A 23857-nucleotide genomic window follows, 5' to 3' on the forward strand; every position below is an offset into this window, starting at 1 on the left:
GGAGGCACAGTGGCTGCAGTGTCGCTAAGGGGAAGGTAGGAGACACTGGGATCATTTCCCCGTGACACACAATGACGCCGGCACCCCCACTGGAGTCCCACCACTGCCCCAATCCTAACACTGCCCACCAATATGTGGTAAGCAGTGACAGGGCCACCGAAACAGTCTCATCAGTTCATGGTAAGTGGTCTGGTTCCATAAAACTATAGGCAGAATTTTTTCCGTACACATTCCATAACATTACAGTAAAAAATAACATTGAAGTTATATTAAAAGGGGTGGGGGGGTGGCTAGTGGATCTATGCACTTCTCAAATTGGAGAAACACTTACTGGAATATTTTGCTTCCTTAAGTATATCCCAGTGTCACATCTAACAACGTGAGAGTTGAAAATAAAGAAGCTACTGGATCTTAAAGCTTGGTTTGGAGGGAGACCACGACTAGCTACCACCACATCAAGTGGAGACCAAGTTCTCACCTTCTTACTAGTTTAATTTGGGGTTAACTGTTAGAAAAACAGCAGTACCAAACCCCTAAACATGTAGTAATAGGTAATAAAGCTGTACAAAGTTTCCAAATTTTAACTGCAAGATGAATTTTTAAACTTTTAACATTTGCTTTGTCAAAAGAAATGGACAAAAGGAAATTCTTTTGTCCTCAGAGGTATGGTATATGAAGAAATGAGACAGATTAAGAAGAACTTCCACATGTCTGTATGGCACAGCTTCTAAGGATTAGAACATTCAATACAGTTTGACATTAGTTTCTTAACACAAACAGCAGGTTTTACCAAAGCTTGTTCAGCATTTTGCTATCTCTGTTTTTTCAGCTGCAATTAAACAGCTACTTAAATTTGAGAGAAGCAAGACTTTAATGAATGCTACAAGTTATGGACAATAATTAGTTCTCATTTTAAAAAAAGATTACAGAAAACACTTTACTGAAATTATTTTTTTGCTAAAAAGACAGTCTTTAAGGATCTGAGAGACAGCAAGCACAACACAGTACAAAAGGAGAAGGGAATGTTGAATTCCAGTGCAAGACACTAACACAGCACAATTAGGGAACCAGGCGGAAGCAACCATTTCACAAAGAATGGAATTAGGCATTTATACTTAATCAGGATTTTTTTAAGCTTTAAAAGTCCAGCATAAAGAAGGGAATTGGGAAGAGTGGATGGGGACAGGGGCTAAGCTTATCTACAATCACCATTTTACCAAAAAACACACTGGTTCAACCACGTGAGAAGTGGAGGTTAAACCTGCCTACGGAGGCCAGCAAATAGAGCAAATGCCAAGGCAGTCACGTTTCTAGGTGTCGATGTCACAATTGGCTGAACAATGTTTAAAGGGACTCTGATTCCACCAGGACTGGTCTCTCATCAACCTGGGCTCACGACAGTTGAAGTTCCTTTGCATTTGCATCAGAAGGCCAAAGCTTTACCTGGAAGAAGTTCACTCCAAATAATGCTCATGTTGCTGGTTTTAACAGGTCATGGAGTCGAAAGTGGCTCCTAACAGACTCCACCATTTCCTAGGAGAAGGTTCTACTGATTACCAGGGATTTAAATTCAAGCAAACCACTAAAGAAGGGAAATACTAATGGTATTCTGGCACTGTACAAGCTATGTGCCTGTCATCTCTGCCAAGGACATGGGGTGGACTTGGCTTTGTTTCTCAGCTCCATGATCTCCAACTGTGATGAAGTGGAACTGGGACCTCCCCCACATGAGAGGAGGATGCCCAAAATTCTCATCCCAGCCCAGCTTCTGAAAGAAACAGCAGACTACCAGGGGCTATTATTAGGAACCATGCTCCTGTGAATTCTGTGGAAATGAAAGCCTGTTTCAGTTCATGCCAAGTCTTTTCATGGTCCGCCAGCGATCCTTAATCATCACAGCTGTTCGGTTAACAAATGGGTAGTTTTTAGAAATGGCAGCCCAGTTTCCTTCTCCATACTTCTGCACTCCAGCCTTGACCCACTCACTTTCCTCTACAGTCCACTTCTGCAAGGAGAAAAGAGAGAAACAAAGGATTTATCAACACCTGTTCTCTCCACTTACATTTTCATTCAGTGAAGAGGTCTAGGAGAATAATCTGAACCCAAAGGAAGGATTTATACTCTTTAAACATGATACAGATTATAAATTAACACCATGGATTTGAACATTTACTAATTCTCAGTGTCTTACTGTTTTGTCCTCAACTAATAATCATTTCTGCATTCAGAACTTTAAACATGGCATTGTTCATGGTTGGGAAACCATGATTTCTGACCTAGATTTTTCTTCCAGAGAGTAATTATTACTTTAGTTTGGATTATCTGAAAACTACAAATAAAATTTTTTACCAGGTGCATGGGTAGTCTATGTCTGTGAAATGTGGGTACCTATTTTACCTCTCTTCTACCCCTACAACCAGAAAACATTAGAAAAGACAGGTTAAAACAATTACCTGCTTTTTTGTTGTATTGGTTGCACTCTCTTCATCTGGTGCTGCTGGAAAACATTAGAAGCAGACTCACGTCAGAGCTCACCTTTCTCAGTACAACCCACAAGATAAAGACACAGAACATCCCCAAAGGGAAAACTTGATTCAGATTTTACAGACTTTGAGAGAATAAAGGATATCACTAAAGGATAATTTGTTTTTGTCCTTTGCTTGAAAGATACCAATCACTTCAGTCCATGAGAATCTGTACAAAGCAAATACTTCACAAACAGGCATTCAGTAAACAGTCAGGATTTCAGGCTCTTTAGTAAAACCAATATCATTTTCTAAACTTAACTGAGGAACTGTGGTATTTAAAATCCTAATATATATATTAATATATCTATATACTCCTAATATACACATACATATATATGTGTGAATGTAATATATTCATGTATTCGTGCATATACATAGACCTATGAGTGTGTGTGTGTATATATATATATAATTTGTTAACTCATTGTTAACCACTGCTTTGAAATAACCCAGTTTATTATTTTTTAATTTTCAAAATATCAGATGTAAGTAAAATTTGGCTCAATTCCTCAAACAAAAAGAATGGGGTAATAATTATTGCTTCCCACTCCAATAGACCATGTGAGATCAACTCAGATTCTACCTTTTCATCATTATGGATATAGGTCAGGCTTCATAAAACAAGGACCAAGATAATTTTTTAAAGGACCAGAGGGCTACAGGAGGGTATACAAGTGTAATGGACATGCCATCTCAAGCCAACAAGAGCCAGTTAAAAAGCTGCGTAAGGCAAAGTTGCATAAACGTGGAACCTGCTGCAGGGTCTGCCTTAGCAGACATCGCTGTCCCAGGAATGCTTCCTAAAGAATGAGGGAGGGTGACAGAAGAAGGGGTACTTACAGGAGCAGATTATTTAAATTATGAAGTATTTCCTACTATATATAGTAGAAGCAGATTTCTGAAACTGACAGATCTGGACTGCATCAGAAGTGGATGTTTTCTAGAACTTTTATATCCTGTTTTTAAACATATTTAATGCCACTTTTATTCATCATTATTTCTCCCATCTTCTGTGTAATCTTGATTTTGCCAACAAAAGGTAATTCTTAAGGACAAAACCTTTGAGACCAGCAAAAGATTACTGGTTGCTGCTGTGTTACAAAAGTCTTCAGCATCTGCAAGACTAAGGTTTAGCATGTAGATATTTTCATTAGAGTGCAAAGTATGTGGTGGCCGGGGGATCCTAATGCAAATGCTATGAAGCTTAGTATTCATTAAGGGAAAGTAACATTTCTCATCTTGGAAAAAAACATTTATTATACAGAAACTGGTAAGAGACTATTTAGTTAAATAAGAAATGTAGGGAATGACCACTTCTTCCTTTGGGAAGAATATCAACTACCATTAAATATAGGATTTATTAAACCAAACCAGGAATTTTAACTGTAAAATGTTGCTTTGATAGTCTCCATTCTTTAATGGGAAAAGACATAAAACTGATTGCTCATGAATCACTATGTGGAACTTTTAAACTTTTTTCTGTTTTGGAGACAAGCAGTTTCTGGAACATTGTTGACAGTAGCATGCATCTGTACTTCAGCAAGTGTCAAGGAGAGAGACCAGTGAGAACCTTCTGGCTTACCCTGAACTTGAAACAGTTCGTCCTCTTCCACCCAAGTCTCTTTTTCTTCAACCCCGTTAGAGCTGTTCCACTTGCCTTTGGGTACTCTGAGGTAAAATCAATGAGAGGACAAGGTGTAAAACAAAATCATCCCAAACTCAGCACTGAATACATCACCATCCGCTTTCAACAACCTGTTCATTTTCCTGGGCCTTTTAGTTTGGTTGGTTTGGATTCATAAAGATTTCAGTGTTATTCTAACCTAGAAGCTGCAAATTCCTTCCCCTCTGTCATAGAGATGCTCTGTTCCTATCCCTGGAGTGTTCTCCTTTTCCTCCCCATTCCTCAAGCCCAAGCCCACGGTCCAGTACTTTTCACCAGTATCATACTAGCCTCTTAATTGGAATCTCTCTCCTCCAGCCCATTCTCCTTCCGAAGCCACCAGAACAGTCATCCTAAACTTACAGATCCCTCCTCTATTCAGTGATGCTTCTCACTGTGTAAACAGTTAAGACTAAATGGCCATATAGGGGAGCCAAGATCATCCAGTCTGGCCCATCAATTTCTCATCAGTTCCTCCTCTCCCCACCAACATCAGAGCCACACCACCCACACACCCACTCAAACAGGACAGCCTCGCCCTCCTTCCTCCTATGAGCTCTGCTTTCCTGCCTCTGTTTACTCTTCTTTCTGCTTGGGATTCCCTTCCCTGCCAAGTGAAGTCTTTCAAGGCCATCATTCTCAATGAAGACTGCCCAACACATACAAAAATCCCTTGCTCCTCTGCTGTCACTGTACTACACAACCATTTCACGACATACCTGTAACTGTAAGCACCTTGACATCAGAAACCATTATCCTCATTGTCTACCCTAAACAACTTGCACCGTAACACATACCCTAACAGAAGCTGGAGAGATATTAACTAACCTAACAATTGGATTATCAAAGAGCCATAAAGGAATTATACTATCAAAGATTACAGTAGTAAGCAAACAAGAATCCTCCCTGTGAACATGAAATTTTTAGTACCTAGTTGCAACCAAGAACAGTTCCAAAACTAAAACATAATCCAAAATCCAAGTTGCTAAATAAATGAAAATTATATTCAGCCTTACCGAACATAGCACAGATTATAACATGAGAATTGTAACATCCTTTACAAAACAAACATGGAAAGTATCTGAACTAAGTTTTGAAGAATTTATATAGATCAGAATCACCTGAAAAGCCTGACAAGAGAGCACAGATAAACTGCGGTCTTCTTCCCCACTAAGAAATTTGGTTGCAGAGCCTGTCTGGGTATTTTTCAAATGAGTAATGAAAGCAGTTTGCTTAATAAATGCATATACTTGAAAAAACTTCATAAGTTTTCTATACAGTTACTTAACAAGTGACAGACAAATAGTGGACTCTCTTCTTTGTTTTTAAATTAGATCATAACCTCCAAAAGGATATTTCTAAGAATAACTGATTTGAGACAAAGTAAAAATTACATGAGGTTTATCTATCTCAAGATGTTAGCTATGTTAAGTACTACTCGTAAATAAAAGTCAGGATCAGAGTTTTAAGTTTTTCATCAATTTATCCAAGTCCTGGGATAAAACTGGTTTTGACCTCTAGGTCCGTCACTTTCACCTAAGTGGCTGGTCAGTCTTCCTGTAGACTGTCTTTGCAGATCACTTTGTTAACTTTCTGTGCCTCCTCTGAACTCAGCATTTATTACATGTATAAATGTTTCAGTATTTCCTAACTTATCATGTTGTAGAAGGGGCTCAGACCTGGTTCTCATCTTGACTGCTAGCTGGCTGTGCAGACTCCTGGCTCACTGCGCTCCTAAGTGGTGAAGTTAGAACAACTTACTGGTCTCAGAGGGTTGGCAGACTACAGCCTGTGGCTGCTGGTTTTTGTACAGCCCTTGAACTAAGAATGGTTTTTATATTTTTCAAAGGGTGGTAAAAAAACAAAATAATATGCAACAGACACAAGTGGCCCACAAAGGCTAAAATGTTTCCTTTCTTACCCTTTTATAGAAGTTTTGCTGGTGTCCCCTTAAATTCCAAGAACCAAGAACTGTTGCTTTGTTTGGTTAATAAAATACCTCTTAAGCACTAGTTCTGTGCCATGTGCCATGAGGGATATGAAAGCCTAGTAGTCGTGGCCCCATCAAGATGACAGACTTGCCTTCCGCGCCTCCAATTCCACTGGCTCAGCCTCCCCTTGGTCCTGACTGCTCACCAGGCAGCAGGCTCCACCACCCTCCTCTCCTTTCCCTCAGTGTCGGTACAAAAGCTGTCAGTGATGTCTGCTCAGAGGCTTTCAGATTAGGTGTATTAGATTTATCTGGGGCACAGTTAGCAAAGCAGATTAGAGAGCACTCCCTGTCCCTTCTCATTCAGTAGTCAGGAACCCAGCACTGCAGGTAACTGATGTGAAGCCCCACTTGAGAACCTCTGCCTGATAGAACGTAAAAAGAGCTAAAATCTGGCCTGTCTACCTTCCAGACCTTTCTCCCTTCATCCTCTCTGTGCACTGTATTCTCCTGCCATACAGACTGCATGACAGTTTCCGGAGCATATCAGGCTTTCTTGAGCTGTAAGAGGTTCCCACTGCCCAGAAGCCCACAGCTCCCAATATGCTGGATGACTTCCTACTCATTCTCCAAGGCTAGCCCCTCTGCAAGGCTGCCCGCCCACAACTCTGCTGCCCAGGCCAGCTCTTCTTCCCTGCAGCTCCCAGGGCACCTCACCTAAGCTTCTTCTAGAACCAGAGTCAGGGAATCCCTTTTTTCTGTAAAGTGCATATAGTATCTTAAGCTTTCCAGGCCTTACTTTGTTGCAACTACTCAACTCAAGGTAGCAGCCACAGACAATACGTAATTCATAAGTGTGGCTGTTCCAATAAAACTTTATTTACAAAAACAGGCAACAGGTGTACTTAGCCAAGAGGCCATAATTTGCCAACCTCTGCTTTAGAGTACCCATCATACCTCATACCCTTGACAGATTCTTCCATTTATAAAGCCACTGTAATCATACCCTTTCCAGTTTCCTCATCTGTTCATGGGAGCAACACCTATACTTCATAGAATTGCTGTGAGAGGCAGAGATCAGGTATCAAATGAGAATAATTGTGTGTTATTCAGCTTGCCCAGCCAATGACTGACTCACTTCCAAATGCAGATAGTGGTATATAGTGCAGAACTGTGCCCAAGTATAAATCACTTATCAGATGCCACAGCCCCACACAGTACCTAGCACAAGCATGCTGGGGCATAGGTCCCCAAACAACTACAACAGAGTGCAGAAGTAGAGATGGCAGTGCCCTTAGGAGATCAGTGAGGTCGTCACTTACAGCAGGGTGACCAGGGGAAATTTATGGAGGTGAGGCAGCTTGGTGTACATGGTGTATCTATATGGGTTTTTGTGTCAAGACTAACTAGGATTTAAAAATCCCAAAGCCCAATTTTGCCACTTTATAGTTCTATGACTTCAGGTAAGTTAGTACATTTCTGAACCTTCCTCACTGATAAAATGGGGCTAAATAAATCACTCAAGAGTGAGTGTAGATATTAAGATAAATGAAAGTGCTTGGCCCACAGAAAGTATTTAGTTAACATCGCTTTTCTTCCCTTTGAAAGACAGATGGGATTCTGACAAGCGATGGAGGAATGGTAGTCCAAACATGGGGAATGAGAGGCAGCAAGAGGAGCACAGTGACAGAAACAGGGTTGGGGAGCAAGCAACCAGTCAGCCTAAAGGAAAGATCCACAAGAGGGCACAAAGGTAGCAAAACCGAAAGCCAGGTTGGGGTCATGAAGTGGAGCGAAATGAAAGCACTCTAACCACTGCCCCACAGAGCCTAGCAGAATGTGAGAGATTAGTATTTCCTGAATTTGCCAAGTTTCAAATGTCCATTGAACGTGCAAAACTATAAATATTCATAAATCTCTTTTAAGGATCAGAGTATAATGTGGCCCGATTCAAACAAACTTCTTGTAAGAAGACTACTATTTAGTAGTCAAGGCACTCAGCAGTTCGCTAAAAGTGGAAGCAGTGGTGAGTAGGAGGCTCTGACACCCTTCCACTCCCACCTAGTGCAATGCCTGGAAGCCCAGCACAGGGCTTCAGAACTGGCAGAATGGCTATGTTGTCCCTCCCCACCCTGAGTCACACTCTAGCAGTCTGAGCAAGCCTTGGTGGTGAATAACGTAGCTGAAAGTTACTTCATTCACGGAAGCAATACCAGGCCTAACCAGGACCACCAACCAGCCCCCAAACTTCTACAAAGAAGGTCTTCATACTTGGGATTCTTCTCCCCAGGGAGGGGTTGGTTGAGGACAGTGGGCTTGGATGGTGATGCCGGTGTGACCTCCTGGGAAGAGTCGAGGCCTGAGCTCGGCTCAGTACTCTGGCTGTCCTCCTCCAAAACCAGTCTGCTTATTGTCATGCGCTTGGTCTTGGGCTGCAGTTCAGAGCCACCCTCACCCTCAGCGGGGACAGAACTTTCATTATCATCTTTTCTTGTTCTCTTGTTTTTGAGGGCTGGTGATGGCGGGCACACTTTATTAGGAAAGACCATATCCTTCTGGTCCAGTTTTGAGAAGGCTGCCTCAGAATCTTGTGCACTGGACAGAGTCTTGAAAGCTGCTTTCAGAGTCCTAATCCCAATGGTGGTTGGTGTGCTCTGTAGCTGCCTACAAACAACACAAACACAAAAATCAGTTTCACCACCGCTGAGGCCCATCCAAGCAGCCACAACTTTTTCAAACTGTGAAGCTTCACATTATAGACTCAAGTTGAGAACTCTTCATTTAAAAAAAGATAAAGTGTGTGATACAGCCTTTATTTACAAGAACTTCCATTTATAAGTGTTAAGCAGAGGTTTTAAATATGATATGTAAACTGAATTATGGCGCTTAAACTTCAAGAGAACCTGAAAGGAACAAGGGCCAATGATAGTCCCTCCAGAGACTTCTTCAGCGGGTGTGCTAACCCATTACTCTGCATGGACTAAAGTGATGCTCTCCTTTAATCCAAGAGCTCTGCAGAATGTCTAACAGCTACAAGTCCATCTGGGTGACCAACTGATAATCCAGCAATCTCACCTTCAAGTCTAAACTCTACTTCCAGCTGTCCCAGTCCAACCCTCACATGAGACTAGTTAAAGAGTGGTCTCAATTCTGCCGTTTCTCCTACAATACACTTATAAATGGGATCTTGAGAATTCTCAGTGAGAGGCGTGCCAGTCTTGGAACAATGAGAAACTGCCTTTTCAAAATAAAGTTCATCGAGCATTTGGAATAGCTAGTATGTTTTAAGTAAACACTGTAAGGAAAAGGCAAACTGGCAGCCTGCATGCCAGTCCTAGCTGGGAGATGTGTCTTGTCTAACCTTTTCTTCTTTCCCCTTAATTGGGCTAACCACCAACATTCAAAAATTGGGAAATCTCAAAAATATTTTTTGCAACAATCACACAAAGCTGGAAAGCATGCTTTCTTTGGGTTGTGCTCTCCACTGTATTATCCTGGATCCACTTTGCTCCTTTACATCTCCTACAGGCCCCTCAAAGAGATCTCTGCTTTGTTAACTGGTCTCAGGAATCTGGTTCACAAGTCTGAACACGGTATTAAGAGATAAAGTATCGACAGGGAAGTACTGAGGCAAAGACAGAGCAACAGAAGGAAAGAGCCTTTGAGGAATAAATAGCCAGTTGGGAACTTCTGCCAAAGACCTAACATCCTGTTTTCAATATTCCCATTTTCCCAGGGTGTGCTCTGTGAAACCCACAGTGCCTTCCTTGAGTAGCCCAGTAACACGTTAGGAGGTCAAATCACCAGGAATAACTGACTGACTCTGCTCTAAGATGATAACTATGCTTCCGCTGTGTTTCATCCCAACATCACAAAAGTGCATCCCTCTTACCTGGCAGGTTCTCTGAGTGGCTTTTCCACAGGCTCTGGTGCTGGCTGAGGTTGTGGTTCTTTCACTGTGGCTGAGGCGGAGGACTCCGATTTCAAAGCCTTTCTGGCCATCTGAGAAAGGAAAAATATAATCAAGAAGAGGAAGTCACAGAATTTCATTAACTCTCTGCTTTTACCATGAACATATTCAATATGCAAGCACGTTTCACTTACAAACCCAATTTAGGCATAGACTACACGAGGATATAAAAAGGGAGAGAACTTAAAGAATTGTCTCAAATTTCTATCTTCTTTCCTTCCCCACACAATGGCTCATAGTTTTCTATACTAAAGGAGAACTCAACCTGAGTGGTGCTAAAAGGATCTTGATGTTGCAAGAATTCCAAACAGTTATTTTGGACAACAAACTAAGTGATTTTACTTTGTGTCTCCTCTTCTGTCCTTTCAATCTCACCCCTAATCTAGTTTCTGAATCCTACATAGACCTTTGGGGTCACATGCAAAAGCCAGACTTTTGGTTCTCTTTAAAACTTAGGATGACCAATGTTTCCAAGCCCCACCGTGAGGAGGTAGGGCTCTGCGTCATCCAGGTGACTCTCCAGGAAGCGCAGCATCTTCTGCTGGAAGGTCTCATAGGAGAAGTTCTGGATCACAGGGTGGGCCAGGTTCTTTTCACGGATAATGTTTAGGAGGTCATTTCTCAGCTTCTACACAAAGGACCAATAGTTGAAACATGAGAAAGGAAAACTCCAGTAAAGATTTCAGTGATGAGTTAAGACAACACTATCAGAACTTTCTCAGTGCTGTCAATGAATAGCACTGGGGGAAAAGCAAGCCTACCACCGTGTGCTGCTGCTGCTAAGTCGCTTCAGTCGTGTCCGACTGTGCGACCCCACAGATGGCAGCCCACCAGGCTCCCCCGTCCCTGGGATTCTCCAGGCAAGAACACTGGAGTGGGTTGCCATTTCCTTCTCCAATGCATGAAAGTGAAAAGTGAAAGTGAAGTCGCTCAGTCATGTCTGACTCTTAGCGACCCCATGGACTACAGCCCACCAGGCTCCTCCGTCCATGGGATTTTCCAGGCAAGAGTTCTGGAGTGGGGGGCCATTGCTTTCTCCACCACAGTGTAGAACAGGTCAAAAATTACTGACCAGTCACGGTTGGTTACTATGTAGCTATACAAAAGGGAAAAAAAAAAGAAGAAGAACTTAGGATCTAAAGTATCTTTCTACTTTTACATATAAAGATTTTTAAACTTTCAAAAAACAAAACCAAAACAGATGAAAAGCTCCCTATGTACTAATATAAAAAGATCTCCAAGATACATTAAGTGAAAATAGCAATTTAATGGTGAAGTTAGTGTGTAGAATACGCTCACATACGTATACGGGAAGACCAGGAAGACTGGATATATGTGTATGTCTGTACATACACACATGCACACTTATTTGCCTGCATATGCACAGAATCTCTTAAGGACAAAAAAGCATTGGTTCCCTCTAAGGAGAGGAATGAGATAGCCAAGTCAGAGATGAGAGAATTTTCACTAAGCTATTTTGTTATATTTATGAATGTTGTATTATATACATATATATTAACTTTTCAAAAATAAAATTTATATTTATATATAAAAAAAAGAGCAGGGTACCAGCAGAGTTTTTGACACCAGAAAACAGAGGCGTTGAGTCCTCAGTAAGGCAGAGTCTCAAGTCTGCAGGATCAGCATTTATGTAAATAAAGTCAGATGTGTTAGTGCCGGTGCTGATCACTAGTTTTGTCACACACTGGGTAGAAATGGTCAAGTAAATGATTTCTGTAAATTTTTCAAATTTCTGAAGAGCCTTCTAACAGTAAATTATCCTAGATATCAAAGACATGTTCAAGGTACTAAATATTAACATTCCTGACAGAGAACCCTTTCCCTGTTTCCCCATAAAAAGCAATGAGGTGGATATAGGTAATGGAAGCAAAATTATAGCAAATTTACCTGAGTTGTAGGGTCCTTGGACATATGTTTTTTCAAAATTTTTGAAGCCTTTTCAAATTCTTTGTTTTTGATACAAATAATGACTGCCTAAAAAAGGGGGAAAATTTTTTTAACTGTTGTAATAACGAAGGATATAATCCAAATATCAAATATCAAAATAAGCTCTACTGAAAAGTAAAACTGAGTCTTATATACCCAAGCAATTTTCCACATTCTATCAAATTCCTGTATAAAAAACAATTATTTTTCAACCATATGAACAACTGTGTAAGGTACTACAGTGTGTAACGTACTAGATTTTCAGTATTCAGTTCAGTTCAGTCGCTTAATTGTGTCCTACTCTGTGACCCCATGGACCACAGCACACCAGGCCTCCCTGTCCATCACCAACTCCCAGAGTCTACCCAAACCCATGTCCATTGAGTCAGTGATTCCAGCCAACCATCTCATCCTCTGTTGTCCCCTTCTCCTCTTGTCCTCAATCTTTCCCAGCATCAGGGTCTTTTCAAATGAGTCAGCTCTTCACATCAGGTGGCCAAAGTATTGGAGTTTTAACATCTGTCCATCCAATGAACACTCAGGACTGATCTTTAGAATGGATTGGTTGGACCTCCTTGCAGCCCAAGGAACTCTCAAGAGTCGTCTCCAACACCACAGTTCAAAAGCATCAATTCTTCGGGGCTCAGATTTCTTTACAGTCCAACTCTCACATCCATACGTGACCACTGGAAAAACCATAGCCTTGACTAGATGGACCTTTGTTGGCAAAGTAATGTCTCTGCTTTTTAATATGCTGTCTATATTGGTCATAACTTTCCTTCCAAGCAGTAAGCGTCTTTTTATTTCACGGCTGCAGTCACCATCTGCAGTGATTTTGGAGCTCCAAAAAATAAAGTCTGACACTGTTTCCACTGTTTTCCCATCTACTGCCATAAAGTGATGGGACCAGATGCCATGATCTGTTTTCTGAATGTTGAGCTTTAAGCCAACTTTTTCACTGTCCTTTTTCACTTTCATCAAGAGGCTCTTTAGTTCTTCTTCACTTTCTGCCATAAAGGTGGTATCATCTGCATATCTGAGGTTATTGATTATTTATCCTGGCAATCTTGATTCCAGCTTGTGCTTCCTCCAGCCCAGCGTTTCTCATGATGTACTCTGCATAGAAGTTAAATAAGCAGGGTGACAATATACAGCCTTGACGTACTCCTTTTCCTATTTGGAACCAGTCTGTTGTTCCCTGTCCAGTTCTAACTGTTGCTTCCTGACCTGCATACAGATTTCTCAAGAGGCAGGTCAGGTGGTCTGGTATTCCCATCTCTTTCAGAATTTTCCATAGTTTATTGTGATCCACATAGTCCAAGGCTTTGGCATAGTCAATAAAGCAGAAATAGATGTTTTTCTGGAACTCTCTTGCTTTTTCGATGATCCAGCAAATGTTGGCAATTTGATATCTGGTTCCTCTGCCTTTTCTAAAACCAGCTTGAACATTTGGAAGTTCACGTATTGCTGAAGCCTGGCTTGGAGAATTTTGAGCATTACTTTACTAGCGTGTGAGATGAGTGCAATTATGCAGTAGTTTGAGCATTCTGTGGCATTGACTCTCTTTGGGATTGGAATGAAAACTGACCTTTTCCAGTCCTGTGGCCACTGTTGAGTTTTCCAAATTTACTGGCATATTGAGGGCAGCACTTTCACAGCATCATGTTTTAGGATCTGAACTAGCTCAACTGGAATTCCATCACCTCCACTAATTCAGTATTACATTGGAATAAAAAAAGACAGCTGATATAGCAGAATCTGATCTACTGGATTACAGACCATTTACTCAATCTGAATAGGGCCTCCTATGGAAAGGCAAAATGGACAGCAGACCCCTGGAACAGTTGGTTTTGTTCTTTTGGGATGCACAAGTTTGATGTAATGGGGGAATGAGAGGAGGATATACTGGGGGGTAGTGTGGGGGGAGGGACTTGCTGATGAGTTCCACTAGTGGAACTCAGGCCAATTCTGTAGGAGAACCAGCACAGCCTTTCATACTATAAACCCCAGGGGGCTAACTCCACAAGCAGCAAAGAAAACAGGACAAAGTTCCACGTAGAATGAGAAGGTCTCCTCAGGCACAGAGGAAAAGGAGAGTCCTTCAGTCAAGAAACCTATGTTCTATGTTCCGAGAGCACACACACAGTGGGCAAATAACAGTGATTGAAAATTAAAAAGGATATTTAAAAACATATGTGCACATTTTTTTTAAATGAGGAAAGCCAGGAAAAAATTGGTACCACCTGGAGTTATCTAATAGGATAAAGTAGCTAATTTAAATACAGTGTCAAAAAAATAAATAGTGTCAAAGAAACATACCTCACACACACAAAAAAAGGGAAGGAAAACTGGTCCCAGATATTTTCAGTTCTTCACAGGGAAGAGTTTAAGGAGATATGTACAGACCAAAGGAAAAATGACTAGCAAGGGAATTCAGAAAATACAAATTTCTGGTGCTTCTGTCCTCAACAGGCTGAGCACAACCATATAGGGCAAAGGAACCTGGTGTCACATGCTTCTGAAGAGCTGTGACAACACTAAGTTCCTGCTGCCAGGGAGGGGATGAGGTAAGTCTTTTCATTTTAATCAGACCATCATATTCACTTTTATATTATTATCAGCAGAAAAACTATACTAAGACTATACTTACTTTCTTGAAGAATACAAAGGTTTTACTTTTTATAAATCATTGAGGTCCTATTATGTTTTAACTCTTTTTGGGCATTCTGTTCTAACACGTGTCAACTCCTGCAGCCACCACAATGATCCCAGAGAGCCACGGATCCAGTAAACCTCCCTTCTGCTGCACTCTGTAGTTAACCTCCTCCCCACCCCTAACCCCTCATCTTTTCACCGTTTCATCTCTTCAGAATGTCATATAAATGGCATTATATAAATGGAGTCACTCAGCTTAATTTTTAAAGGATATAGCCTTGAGTCTGGCTTCTTCCCCTTAGTGTAATGCCCTTGAGACCTGTGTCTTTCCCTTATGTCTTTCCCTATAATAATGCCCTTGAGATACCTTTCTGCATCCCCATCAGCAATGTATGAAGATTCCAGTTGCTCCATATTCACACTCACATGTATTAGTGTTAGAGGAGTTTTAAAGTTTAGCCATTCTAATTGGTATGTGCCAGAATTTCCCCAATGAATAAATGGTGAGCCTCTTTTAATGTTATTTGCCAACAGTATATTCTCTTGAGTTGTTTTCTTTGGGGTGTTTGTTTTCTTGTTCATTTTGAAAGGTCTTTAGATATCTTGGATACAAATTCTTTGTCAGATATGTGATGTGCAAATATTTTCTCCCACTCTATAGCTTGTCTTTTCATTCTCTGAACAGTGTTTTTCTCAAGTTTCAATTTTGATGAAGGTCTACTTCTTGCTCTTATGGAGCATGCTTTTAGTGTCTTATCTAGAAGCTTTTTACCTTAAGTCCAAGACATAGTTGGTTTTTTTTTTTATGTTTTCTTCTAAAAGTTTTATTGCTTAACATTTAGATTATGATCCACTTTGAATCAAATTTTTGTATGAGTTTTAGGTCAAGGTTCATTTATTTTTGCATATGGACATCCAGTTGTTTTAATTTCCATTTATTGAAGACTATCCTTTTTCCACTAAAATACCTTCACATTAAAAAACTATATATTTATTTGGCTGCATCAGGCCTTAGCTGTGGCATGCAGGATCTTTTAGTTGCAGAATGTGGGATCCACTTCTCTGACCAGGGATGGAACCCAGGCCCCCTGCATTGGGAGTGCAGAGTCCCAGCCACTGGACCACCAGGGAAGTTCACCTTCACATTTTTTTGTTAAAAATTAATCAGTCACGTTTGAATGGGTCTGTTTCTGGGCTCTATCTTCTGTTCCACTCATCTATCTATAGTCATGAATACTGTAGCTTTATAGTAATTCTTAACATTGGGTGTGAGTCCTCTAGCTTTGTTCTTCTTTTACAGAACTGTCGTGATTTTAGTGTTTTTGTTTTTTTTTAACCTTACCATATGTCTTCTAGAATCAGTCTGTATCTAACAGAAAATCCTGCAGAGGCTGTGATTAGAATTATAGTAAATCCATAGATCTGTTGGAGAGAATTGACATCTTAAACTATATTAGGTCTTCTAATGCACAAACAGGGTATTTCTTTCCATTTACTAGGTTGTGATTTCTTCATTAGCATTTTGCAATTTTTCCACATACAGATCCTACTTTTTTTTTTTTTTTTTTGGCTGGCTGGGTCTTCGTTGCTGTGCATGGGCTTTCTTTGGCTGTTGTGAGCGGGGACTGCCGTCTGGTTGCAGTGTTCAGGCTTCTCCTTGCGGTGGCTTCTCCGGTTGCAGAACATGGGCTCTAGGGCGTGCAGGCTTCAGCAGTTGTGGCAGGTGGGTTTAGTTGGCATGTGGCATGTGGGATCTTCCTGGACCCAGATCAAACCATGTCTCCTGCATTGGCAGGCAGATTCTTAACCAATGAACACAAGGGAAGTCCCACCTACATGTTTTATTATTAGATTTATACCTAAGTATTTTTCTTCTTTGGAACTATTATAAATGATACTGTTTTGATAATTTCATTTCACTGCTAGCATTTCACTGATTTTGTGTGTTGATCATATATCCTGCAGTCTGGCTAAACTATTTATTATATAGCTTTTTGATATATTCCATGGAATTTTCTATATGGATAGCCATGTGATCTGAAAAAAGGGACAGTTTTATTCCTTCTTTTCCAATCTGTTATTTTTCTTGACTTCACTGCACTGGCTAGGTCTTCTAGTATGATGTAGAATGTAAGTGAGAACAGACAGCTTTCCCTCATTTTGGATCTTAGGGTCAAAGCATTCCGTTCTTCACCATTAACTATGATGTTCCCTGTAGGTTTTTTGTAGATGCCTTTTGTCAGGTTGAGTAAGTTTCCTTCTGTTCCTAGTTTGGTCTGTGTTTGTACCATGAACTAACGTTAAATCTTGTCAAATGCTTTTTCTGCTTCAATTGATATGATCATATGATTCTTTCTTTGGACGAGCAGGGTAAAGTACATTCGCTGATTTTCAAATATTGAACCAGCCTTGCATTCCTGGGCTTTAGTTTCCCATTCTGCCACATACTAACTGTATCTGCATCCAGGACTAAGCATCAGAATAGACAAAAAAAGTGGAATCCATTTCAAGTTCTGGGAATTACAGCTCCACTACTAAAGAAAAAAGGTTCTTTTCGTTTGGTTTTAGGTGACTGCCCTCCTGCCACTGTAATCATTACTATGTCACTGCTGCCACCAGTGTAATACTGCCTGGGTGCTAGGATAGAGGAGGAGGGAAAAAGGAAGAAAAAACCCCCTGAGATTTCTTCCACCCTCTCTGACCCTTAGCCAGCCCCCTTTCCTGCTCTTAAGACCAGAGAGAGCCTCTCTTGGAGTTATTTCTGTTCACACCTGGAATGTACTTCCAGGTTTCAGAATTCTTCAAGTCCAGGCCTGGTGATACTAGAAAGGGGAAAAATGGTTATCTACCCATCAGCAGTTTGGTAGACCTTCATACTCTGGTCTTCTCCATTTGCTTACTGCCCTTTACATTTCTGTGTTCTCAGATAGCTGCTCCATTCATTCTGTCCAAGATTTATACTTGCATTAAGAAAGAGAAGAGTATGCTTATCTATCTTCCCTAGAACTGGAATACAGGCCCAACTGTGTTTAAATTGTGAAACAAGAAAGGAAATGTGAATGCTTTCAAATCTAAATTGAAAGCCTACCTTCAAAGTTTGTACTATGAGCTTTTAAAAAACTATGCATTAATTTGATTCCCAGGAAGTTTTCGTTTGCTGTTTTTTTTTTAAGATATGAAACTTTGCTTTTTAAAAACTTGGAAGTTGTCAGAGATAAGGATAATTTCTTCTCTTATGTATATGTTAAGGTTCTTACCATGTAAGCAACAGCAATGGTCTCTGGCTAACTTAAACAAAAGCAAAATTCCAAGCACAGATTTCAGTATAGCTGAGATAGGTTTATGTTGGAGGAAATGCCAGAAAGGACCTAAGAAGAAAAAACCAAACTTGCAGAAGTGAAAGGCTAAAGAAGCAAACTCAGAAAGAAATCTGGATGTTAAGGAAGCACGAATGCTGAGAAAGCCTTGACAAACCTTTCTGTTTCAAGAAATTAAAATTATAAGACAGTGTGAGATGCACCAGTCCCTCAAATGGGGTAAGTTCCCCCACAAAGAAAATCAAGGCGCTATTACCAAAGATGCGCAGCAAAAGCAACACATAAACGCTTCCCCAAGGACATGCCATGTATGTTATTCTCCCATGTTCACAAAAACCTGAGGCCTCTTTCAGTTATAAAAAGAAAACCAACACAGTCTCAATATCATCATCAGCTTACAGAAGCAGTTCTCAAACTTTTGGTCTCAGGATTCTTTATACTGTTAAATGTTAATGAGGACCCCCAAAGAACTTTTGTTTACATGGGTTATACCCATTGATATTTACTGTTATTAGAAATATAAAACATAAAAATTCAAGATATTTATTCATTCATTGAAAAATAACAATAAACATTACAGGTTAATATAAATAACATATCTTTATGAAAACTACTTATTTTTTAAGACAAAAGTTTAATGAGAAGGGTGGCATTGTTTTACATTTTTGCAAATCTCCTTAATATCTGGCTTAATAGAAGAAAGATGGTATTCTGCTTCTGTATTCATTCTGTTGTGGTACGTTGTTTTGGTTGAAGGATATTAAAAAATTCCAGCCTCACACAAAGTTGAAAAAGGGAGGATTATTTTAAGAGCTCTTTTAGAAAATGTGGATTTTTTTCTTTGACTCTGCACCAAACTTTGGCAAGTGAACTTTTCATCATTATTATATTAAAATGTGATAGTCTAGCTTGCACTTTTAATGGATCTATTACCCTTGAATGATTTTGCAATACAATTCATTGGTCATTTGGAAGATGCTGGTTTACTGAGCTATGATCTTCCATGTGTTTGATACATTCATTAAAAATATTTTCAAAATCACAGTTTTTAATATTACTATCAATCATCTCAGAATTAAGTATTAGAAAGATAGCCAGCATATGAATGTAGGTTTTCCAAAATTCTAATTTTCACCTGAAAAGCTTGAATTTTATCTCTGGCAACACATGCTACCAATTGTTTTCATTGACATGACAAGTTCACTCTGCTCTCTCAAGAAAATGACTACCAGATTACCACATCCAAAAAACCAAAATTTGTCAATTATTTCAAAAACTGTGTTCCATTATAAAAGCAGCTAGGTCAGCATGCAGCCCAATCACACAAGTACTTTTCCTGAAGAAAACCATCATGTTTTGGTATGCAATAGAAATGCTACAGGAAAATTTCCTATTTTGTCATGAAATATTGAAAAAACATTTTGTTCAAAGCTTAATAAAATTATAATTTTTACTGCTTCATCAGACATTCTTAGGTATATTAATAAAATTAATTAGGCTTAATAAAACTAATTTTTACTGCTTCATCAAAGACATTAACTGAAACTGGCTTTTTTTTTTTAAAACTGTAAGCATGTGCCAATGAAGAATACAATGACTACTAATACATTTTATTATTGCTTTGGTCATGCTGTGACACCAGAAATTTTACCCATCACTGCTTTTGCATCATCAGTGTAAATGTCAGTGCGCTGAAAACCTCAATTAACATTTTGGCATTATTATGAAGATAGTTTTGAACCCTGAAAGGGTCCCAAAGACCTGCAAAGATCCCTGGACCATGCATGGAGAAGTTCAAACTTAACAAATAACTTATTTGATAAACTTTAAAAAATAAATTTAATAAACTTTAAGATAAATTACAGTGATACTTTACAAAGCTTAAAAATGCAACAAAAAGCCTCAGTGAGCATAGGCATTTCAAGATATTTTCCTAAAGATGACCATTAACAGATTCTATGACTAAATAAGAAATTAAATAAATAAATAAATAAATTGAAGAGACAAGTGATACATCATCATTTAATAACTTGGATATTACTGTGGTAGCCAGCCTCTAAGATGGCTCCCAGTGATCCCCACCTCTTGCATAGTCCCATTCCATACACTAATCCAGCTGGTCAGATCTATGTGAACAAGAGCATATGGCAGAAGTGGTAAGTCACTTCTGAGATTAGTTTTAAAAGACTACAGCTTTCTCTTCTCTTCCATCACTACTGCTCTAGGGGAAGCAAGCTACTATGCTCTAAGTAGCCCTAAGGAGAGACAAGGACCTGAAGTCTTCAAGCCAACAGCCAGCAAGAAAGTGAGTCCTGCTAACAACCAATGGAGTGAGCACAGAAGCGGACTCATCAGCCCCGGCTGAGTCAAAACTCAGATAGCTGTAACCGTGGCAGGCAGCTTGACTATAATCTCATGAGAGACCTCCAGTTAGAAGCACAGCTAAATCACTACCAGATTCCTGACCCTTGGAAACTGAGAGACAGTATATATTGTTTTAACCTCCTAAAGTTTTGGCTTACTTTGTTACACAGCAGTAAGAGTAATACAGTAAGGAGAGATCTGGCACCTGGTGGAAAATGAAAAAGCAGAAGGGAGTCAACATAAGAAAATGGTTGACTGTTTTAAGGGAATCTAGATTTTGCTAACAAATTTTTCCTAAAGAAGCCTCCAAACAAGAGATCTATGAACTTAAATAATAAACATGCAGCTGAAGATGAAAGCCCACAGGCTCTTCCAGAAGTCAGAACTATAACCCTTGGGTTCTGAAAGAGTTGCATTTCTGAATCAGCTGGCCACTTAAGAGTAGTTACATGAATTACCCTGAACTAGCACCGTTTCTTCCCATTCAAAAGATCCTTAAGCTATTTTCCAAGTAGGCATGGACTTCTCCTCCTTTGCTAATGTCTTTTCTGGCATTTTATCTCCGCCACAAACCTGACTCACCGATACTAAAAATCTATTCTTGTAATCATTCCTCCTTGGAATGGGAATTTTCTCAGCATTCTTTGCAAGACCAAACGTAGATCCTGCCCCAAGGTCCTTACCTGAATAAATAAAATATCGGCATCCCACACAGTTTTTTAACTTTTTTTTTTAACATGGTGTCTGAGTACCCAGCACACAGCCAAGGGTCCAAAAGTCTTTGCTAAGCAAGGTTTTATCTCCTACCTCTCTGCTCTTGAGATCTCATCCTTTTAGGAGGTGCTCTTATCTTTTCTTACCAATTTCCTTACTTTCACCACCAAGACAATGCTGAGCTATTGTTCAGTCCCCATCTCTGCATCTGCTTCCACAGCCCCAGCCTTAGTTATTGGAGAAGAAAAAGCTTTTCTGACTGGTTTCCATGGCCACTTCAATATTTTAAATATAAATAAGTTCCACTACTTAAAAGCTACCTGAACCATGACATAGTTCCAGTCCCAAATTCCTAGACACTCTACAAGCTTTTTTCTTGTCAAGAACGCTGCCTGCGTCAGCCTCCTACCATTACTATTTTTCTAACTGGCTGATTATCTCAGCATCTCTGATTCTGTCTGCTCAAAAGGAATGTTCCCTAAGCCTCTCAGTAATTGCATGAAAGAGCACAATGCAGTCCCACATTTTCCAAGGCACCAGCTCTTCTCCTCAGTCTATAATAAACAAGGGTGACCAAATCCTAAGCCAGTTACTTTTAGCACTTTCAACATGCTGCTCTGAATGGCACAACCTCCCAAATGCCATTCTTCAATGCCAGCCCACTTCCTGTGTACTGTGGCCCCTCCTGTCAGGGCCACAAGGAAGAGTTACAAAAATCACAAAAGCTGAGCACGTGCCTCAACAGTCCCTTCCAAGACTGGGCTAGGAAGAAACGTCACCTGATGAAGTAACACCTATGTGTGTGTGTTAATGTGTTTTCCGTATGCTCACTTGCTCTCTCTCCATCCCTGTCTGTCCTCCACTCCACACAGGAAAGATAAGCACTGATTCCTCAAAGAACTCTGATCTTTGTTAAAAGAAGAAAGAAATTAAAAATAGAGCCTTACAGCCTCCTTGACCAGTTTTCTACTGGATTCGATCACTGCCTCTGTCAGTGTAAATTCCGTTTTAATCATCTCCAGCACATTGATAGCTGATTCCAGTGGTGTGAGCTCAGCTTCCATATCAAAGGAACAGTCTAGGACAAAAAGCACAGTTTTTACTTTAACCTATTTTCTAAAGAGCAGAATTATGCCCATATATATATATATATATATATACACACATATAAAAGAAAAAATCCAAATATAGTAAGACTTGCATTTAATTTGTTGATATCCTGGCTACAGGCTTACAAACATGTTAAGGGTCCAAATTCAAATCCTTGAATTTCAAGTGACCTTCAGTAATTTCCAGGACAGGTAAAAAATGGTTTTTTTAACACATGCATATGCATCTTAAATATCAGAATCAGATACAAACAGTCAGAAACTATAGATTATTTTGCTAAACAGCTGTCAAGATCAATTTAGGAAAAGAAAAAAAAAAGGTGCTCATACTTTAAAAACACTCTACTATGGAGGAAAAATGTCCATCTTCACATAATTCAATTTAGATAGCAACAAAGTTGGGGCGAGCAAGAAACAGGTGGGAGGAAATAAACACAAAAAAGCAGCCAAGAGAATACTAAGTGGAGAAAAGTAGAGCCAGAGAATAAACTCGTCCTAGAAGGAAAAAGACCACCGTGACTGAAACAGAAGAGCCCACCTTAACCCCGAATCCTTCAGGATGTAAGTTTGAAAACAATGTAACCCTAAATAAGTAAGCTAAGAGAAGAACATAAAAAAATAGCCATACCTAAATTTTCCCCTTCTTCAATGCGCGACAGACACTGCATAACCCGCAGCAGCCGAGACACGGTATGCTCCTTCCCCAAGGGCCTGACAAGCAAAGCTGGGAAAGAAGACATCGTTGACTCGGCGACCCCCAGCCGCGACACGTGGGGGCGGGGGGAGTGTGCACAGATCCCCTTCCCAGGAGCCCCCAGCCTCCTTCCCCAGGGCCGGCCCTCACCCTGCATGATGTCCCGGATCTGCCTGAAGTCCCCGTACCGGCTACCCCGAAAGGCCCGCAGCGCCTCGTGGAAGTAGAACTTGAGCACCCAGCGGTTGACCGCCTCCTCCAGCCGCGCCTCCCCCGCGCCGCGCTCTGCGGCGCCCCCAAGCCCCGGCGCGTGGCGCCCCCGCCGAGCCCGCCCGCCACTACGGGACGCCCGCCTGCCGCCCGCCCGCCCGCTGCTGTCGCTGCTCCCGCCTCCTCCCGCCATCGCGTCTGATCGCCGCGCGCCCTCCCCGCCCTCCCTGCCGGGACGCTTCCTCGACTGTGACGCCGCTGGGTCACGCACGACGCCCGGGCCGGAAGCGGAGCCCGCCGTCCCGGCTCCCGCGGCCATGATACGGACGGCGTTCCGAGCCGCCCGCGGGCTTCTGGGAGGGAAAGAACCGGAGGCTCCCAGCCTCCCTCTCGGACCCCGTAGATCCCAGTGTGCTGGCTGCAATGCCTGCTGGGAGTTGAAGTCTACGTTGCCATGACGGATACACTCCATGGTTTGCGGTTGTCAACTCCGAAATTACGGAACGTTAGAGACGCGGGGCTATGTGTAAACTATTGAAAAATGCGTGCATCTTATTAAGCATTTTTAAAATCGTGAAATGTAATGTGCAGGGAGGAAACTTTATTCTAAAGTTTACGTTTTAACAAGTAAAGCAAAAGGCCAGTGTTAATCCATCAGGGGTCAAGAAATAGAATATGGTCGGCACCCCAGAAATCTCTAAACACGTAAGACATATAATCTTAAAAATTTTTTTCTTTTCTTTTTTAAAATTTTCT

General features: G+C 40.7%; 1 protein-coding gene across 3 annotated transcripts; it reads right to left on the reverse strand.

Moving 5' to 3' along the window:
* Window positions 1-473: 473 nt before the first annotated feature.
* TERF2 (telomeric repeat binding factor 2) lies at window positions 474-23420 on the reverse strand. 3 transcript variants are annotated; one of them, XM_052656057.1, is made up of 10 exons: window positions 23042-23420; window positions 22826-22921; window positions 22036-22166; window positions 12000-12086; window positions 10573-10719; window positions 10014-10123; window positions 8393-8785; window positions 4111-4196; window positions 2454-2494; window positions 475-2005 (listed from the first exon to the last, which is right to left on the reverse strand). In XM_052656057.1, the coding sequence occupies exons 1-10, from the start codon at window positions 23418-23420 to the stop codon at window positions 1847-1849; spliced, it is 1629 nt and encodes a 542-aa protein (XP_052512017.1). In that variant the 3' UTR covers window positions 475-1846. The 3 variants fall into 3 exon arrangements, with proteins under 3 accessions (XP_052512015.1, XP_052512017.1, XP_052512016.1); XM_052656056.1 differs by having other exon boundaries at window positions 477-2005; window positions 2454-2497; XM_052656055.1 differs by having other exon boundaries at window positions 474-2005; window positions 2454-2497; window positions 22826-23420.
* Between the last annotated feature and the right edge of the window lie 437 nt (window positions 23421-23857).

This window comes from Budorcas taxicolor, chromosome 18 (genome assembly GCF_023091745.1).
Source record: "Budorcas taxicolor isolate Tak-1 chromosome 18, Takin1.1, whole genome shotgun sequence".
Taxonomy (NCBI): Eukaryota; Metazoa; Chordata; class Mammalia; order Artiodactyla; family Bovidae; genus Budorcas; species Budorcas taxicolor.

What these genes read in the sequence shown, in the direction of transcription:
- TERF2 (XM_052656055.1), bottom strand. Translation starts at nt 23,420, where the DNA reads ATGGCCGCGGGAGCCGGGACGGCGGGCTCCGCTTCCGGCCCGGGCGTC. An exon ending in CCTGGGGAGAAGAATCCCAA is followed by an intron (nt 4,197 to 8,392) that starts GTATGAAGACCT and finishes ATTTTACCTCAG; the next exon opens with AGTACCCAAAGGCAAGTGGA. An exon ending in CGAACTGTTTCAAGTTCAGG is followed by an intron (nt 2,498 to 4,110) that starts GTAAGCCAGAAG and finishes AATGTTTTCCAG; the next exon opens with CAGCACCAGATGAAGAGAGT.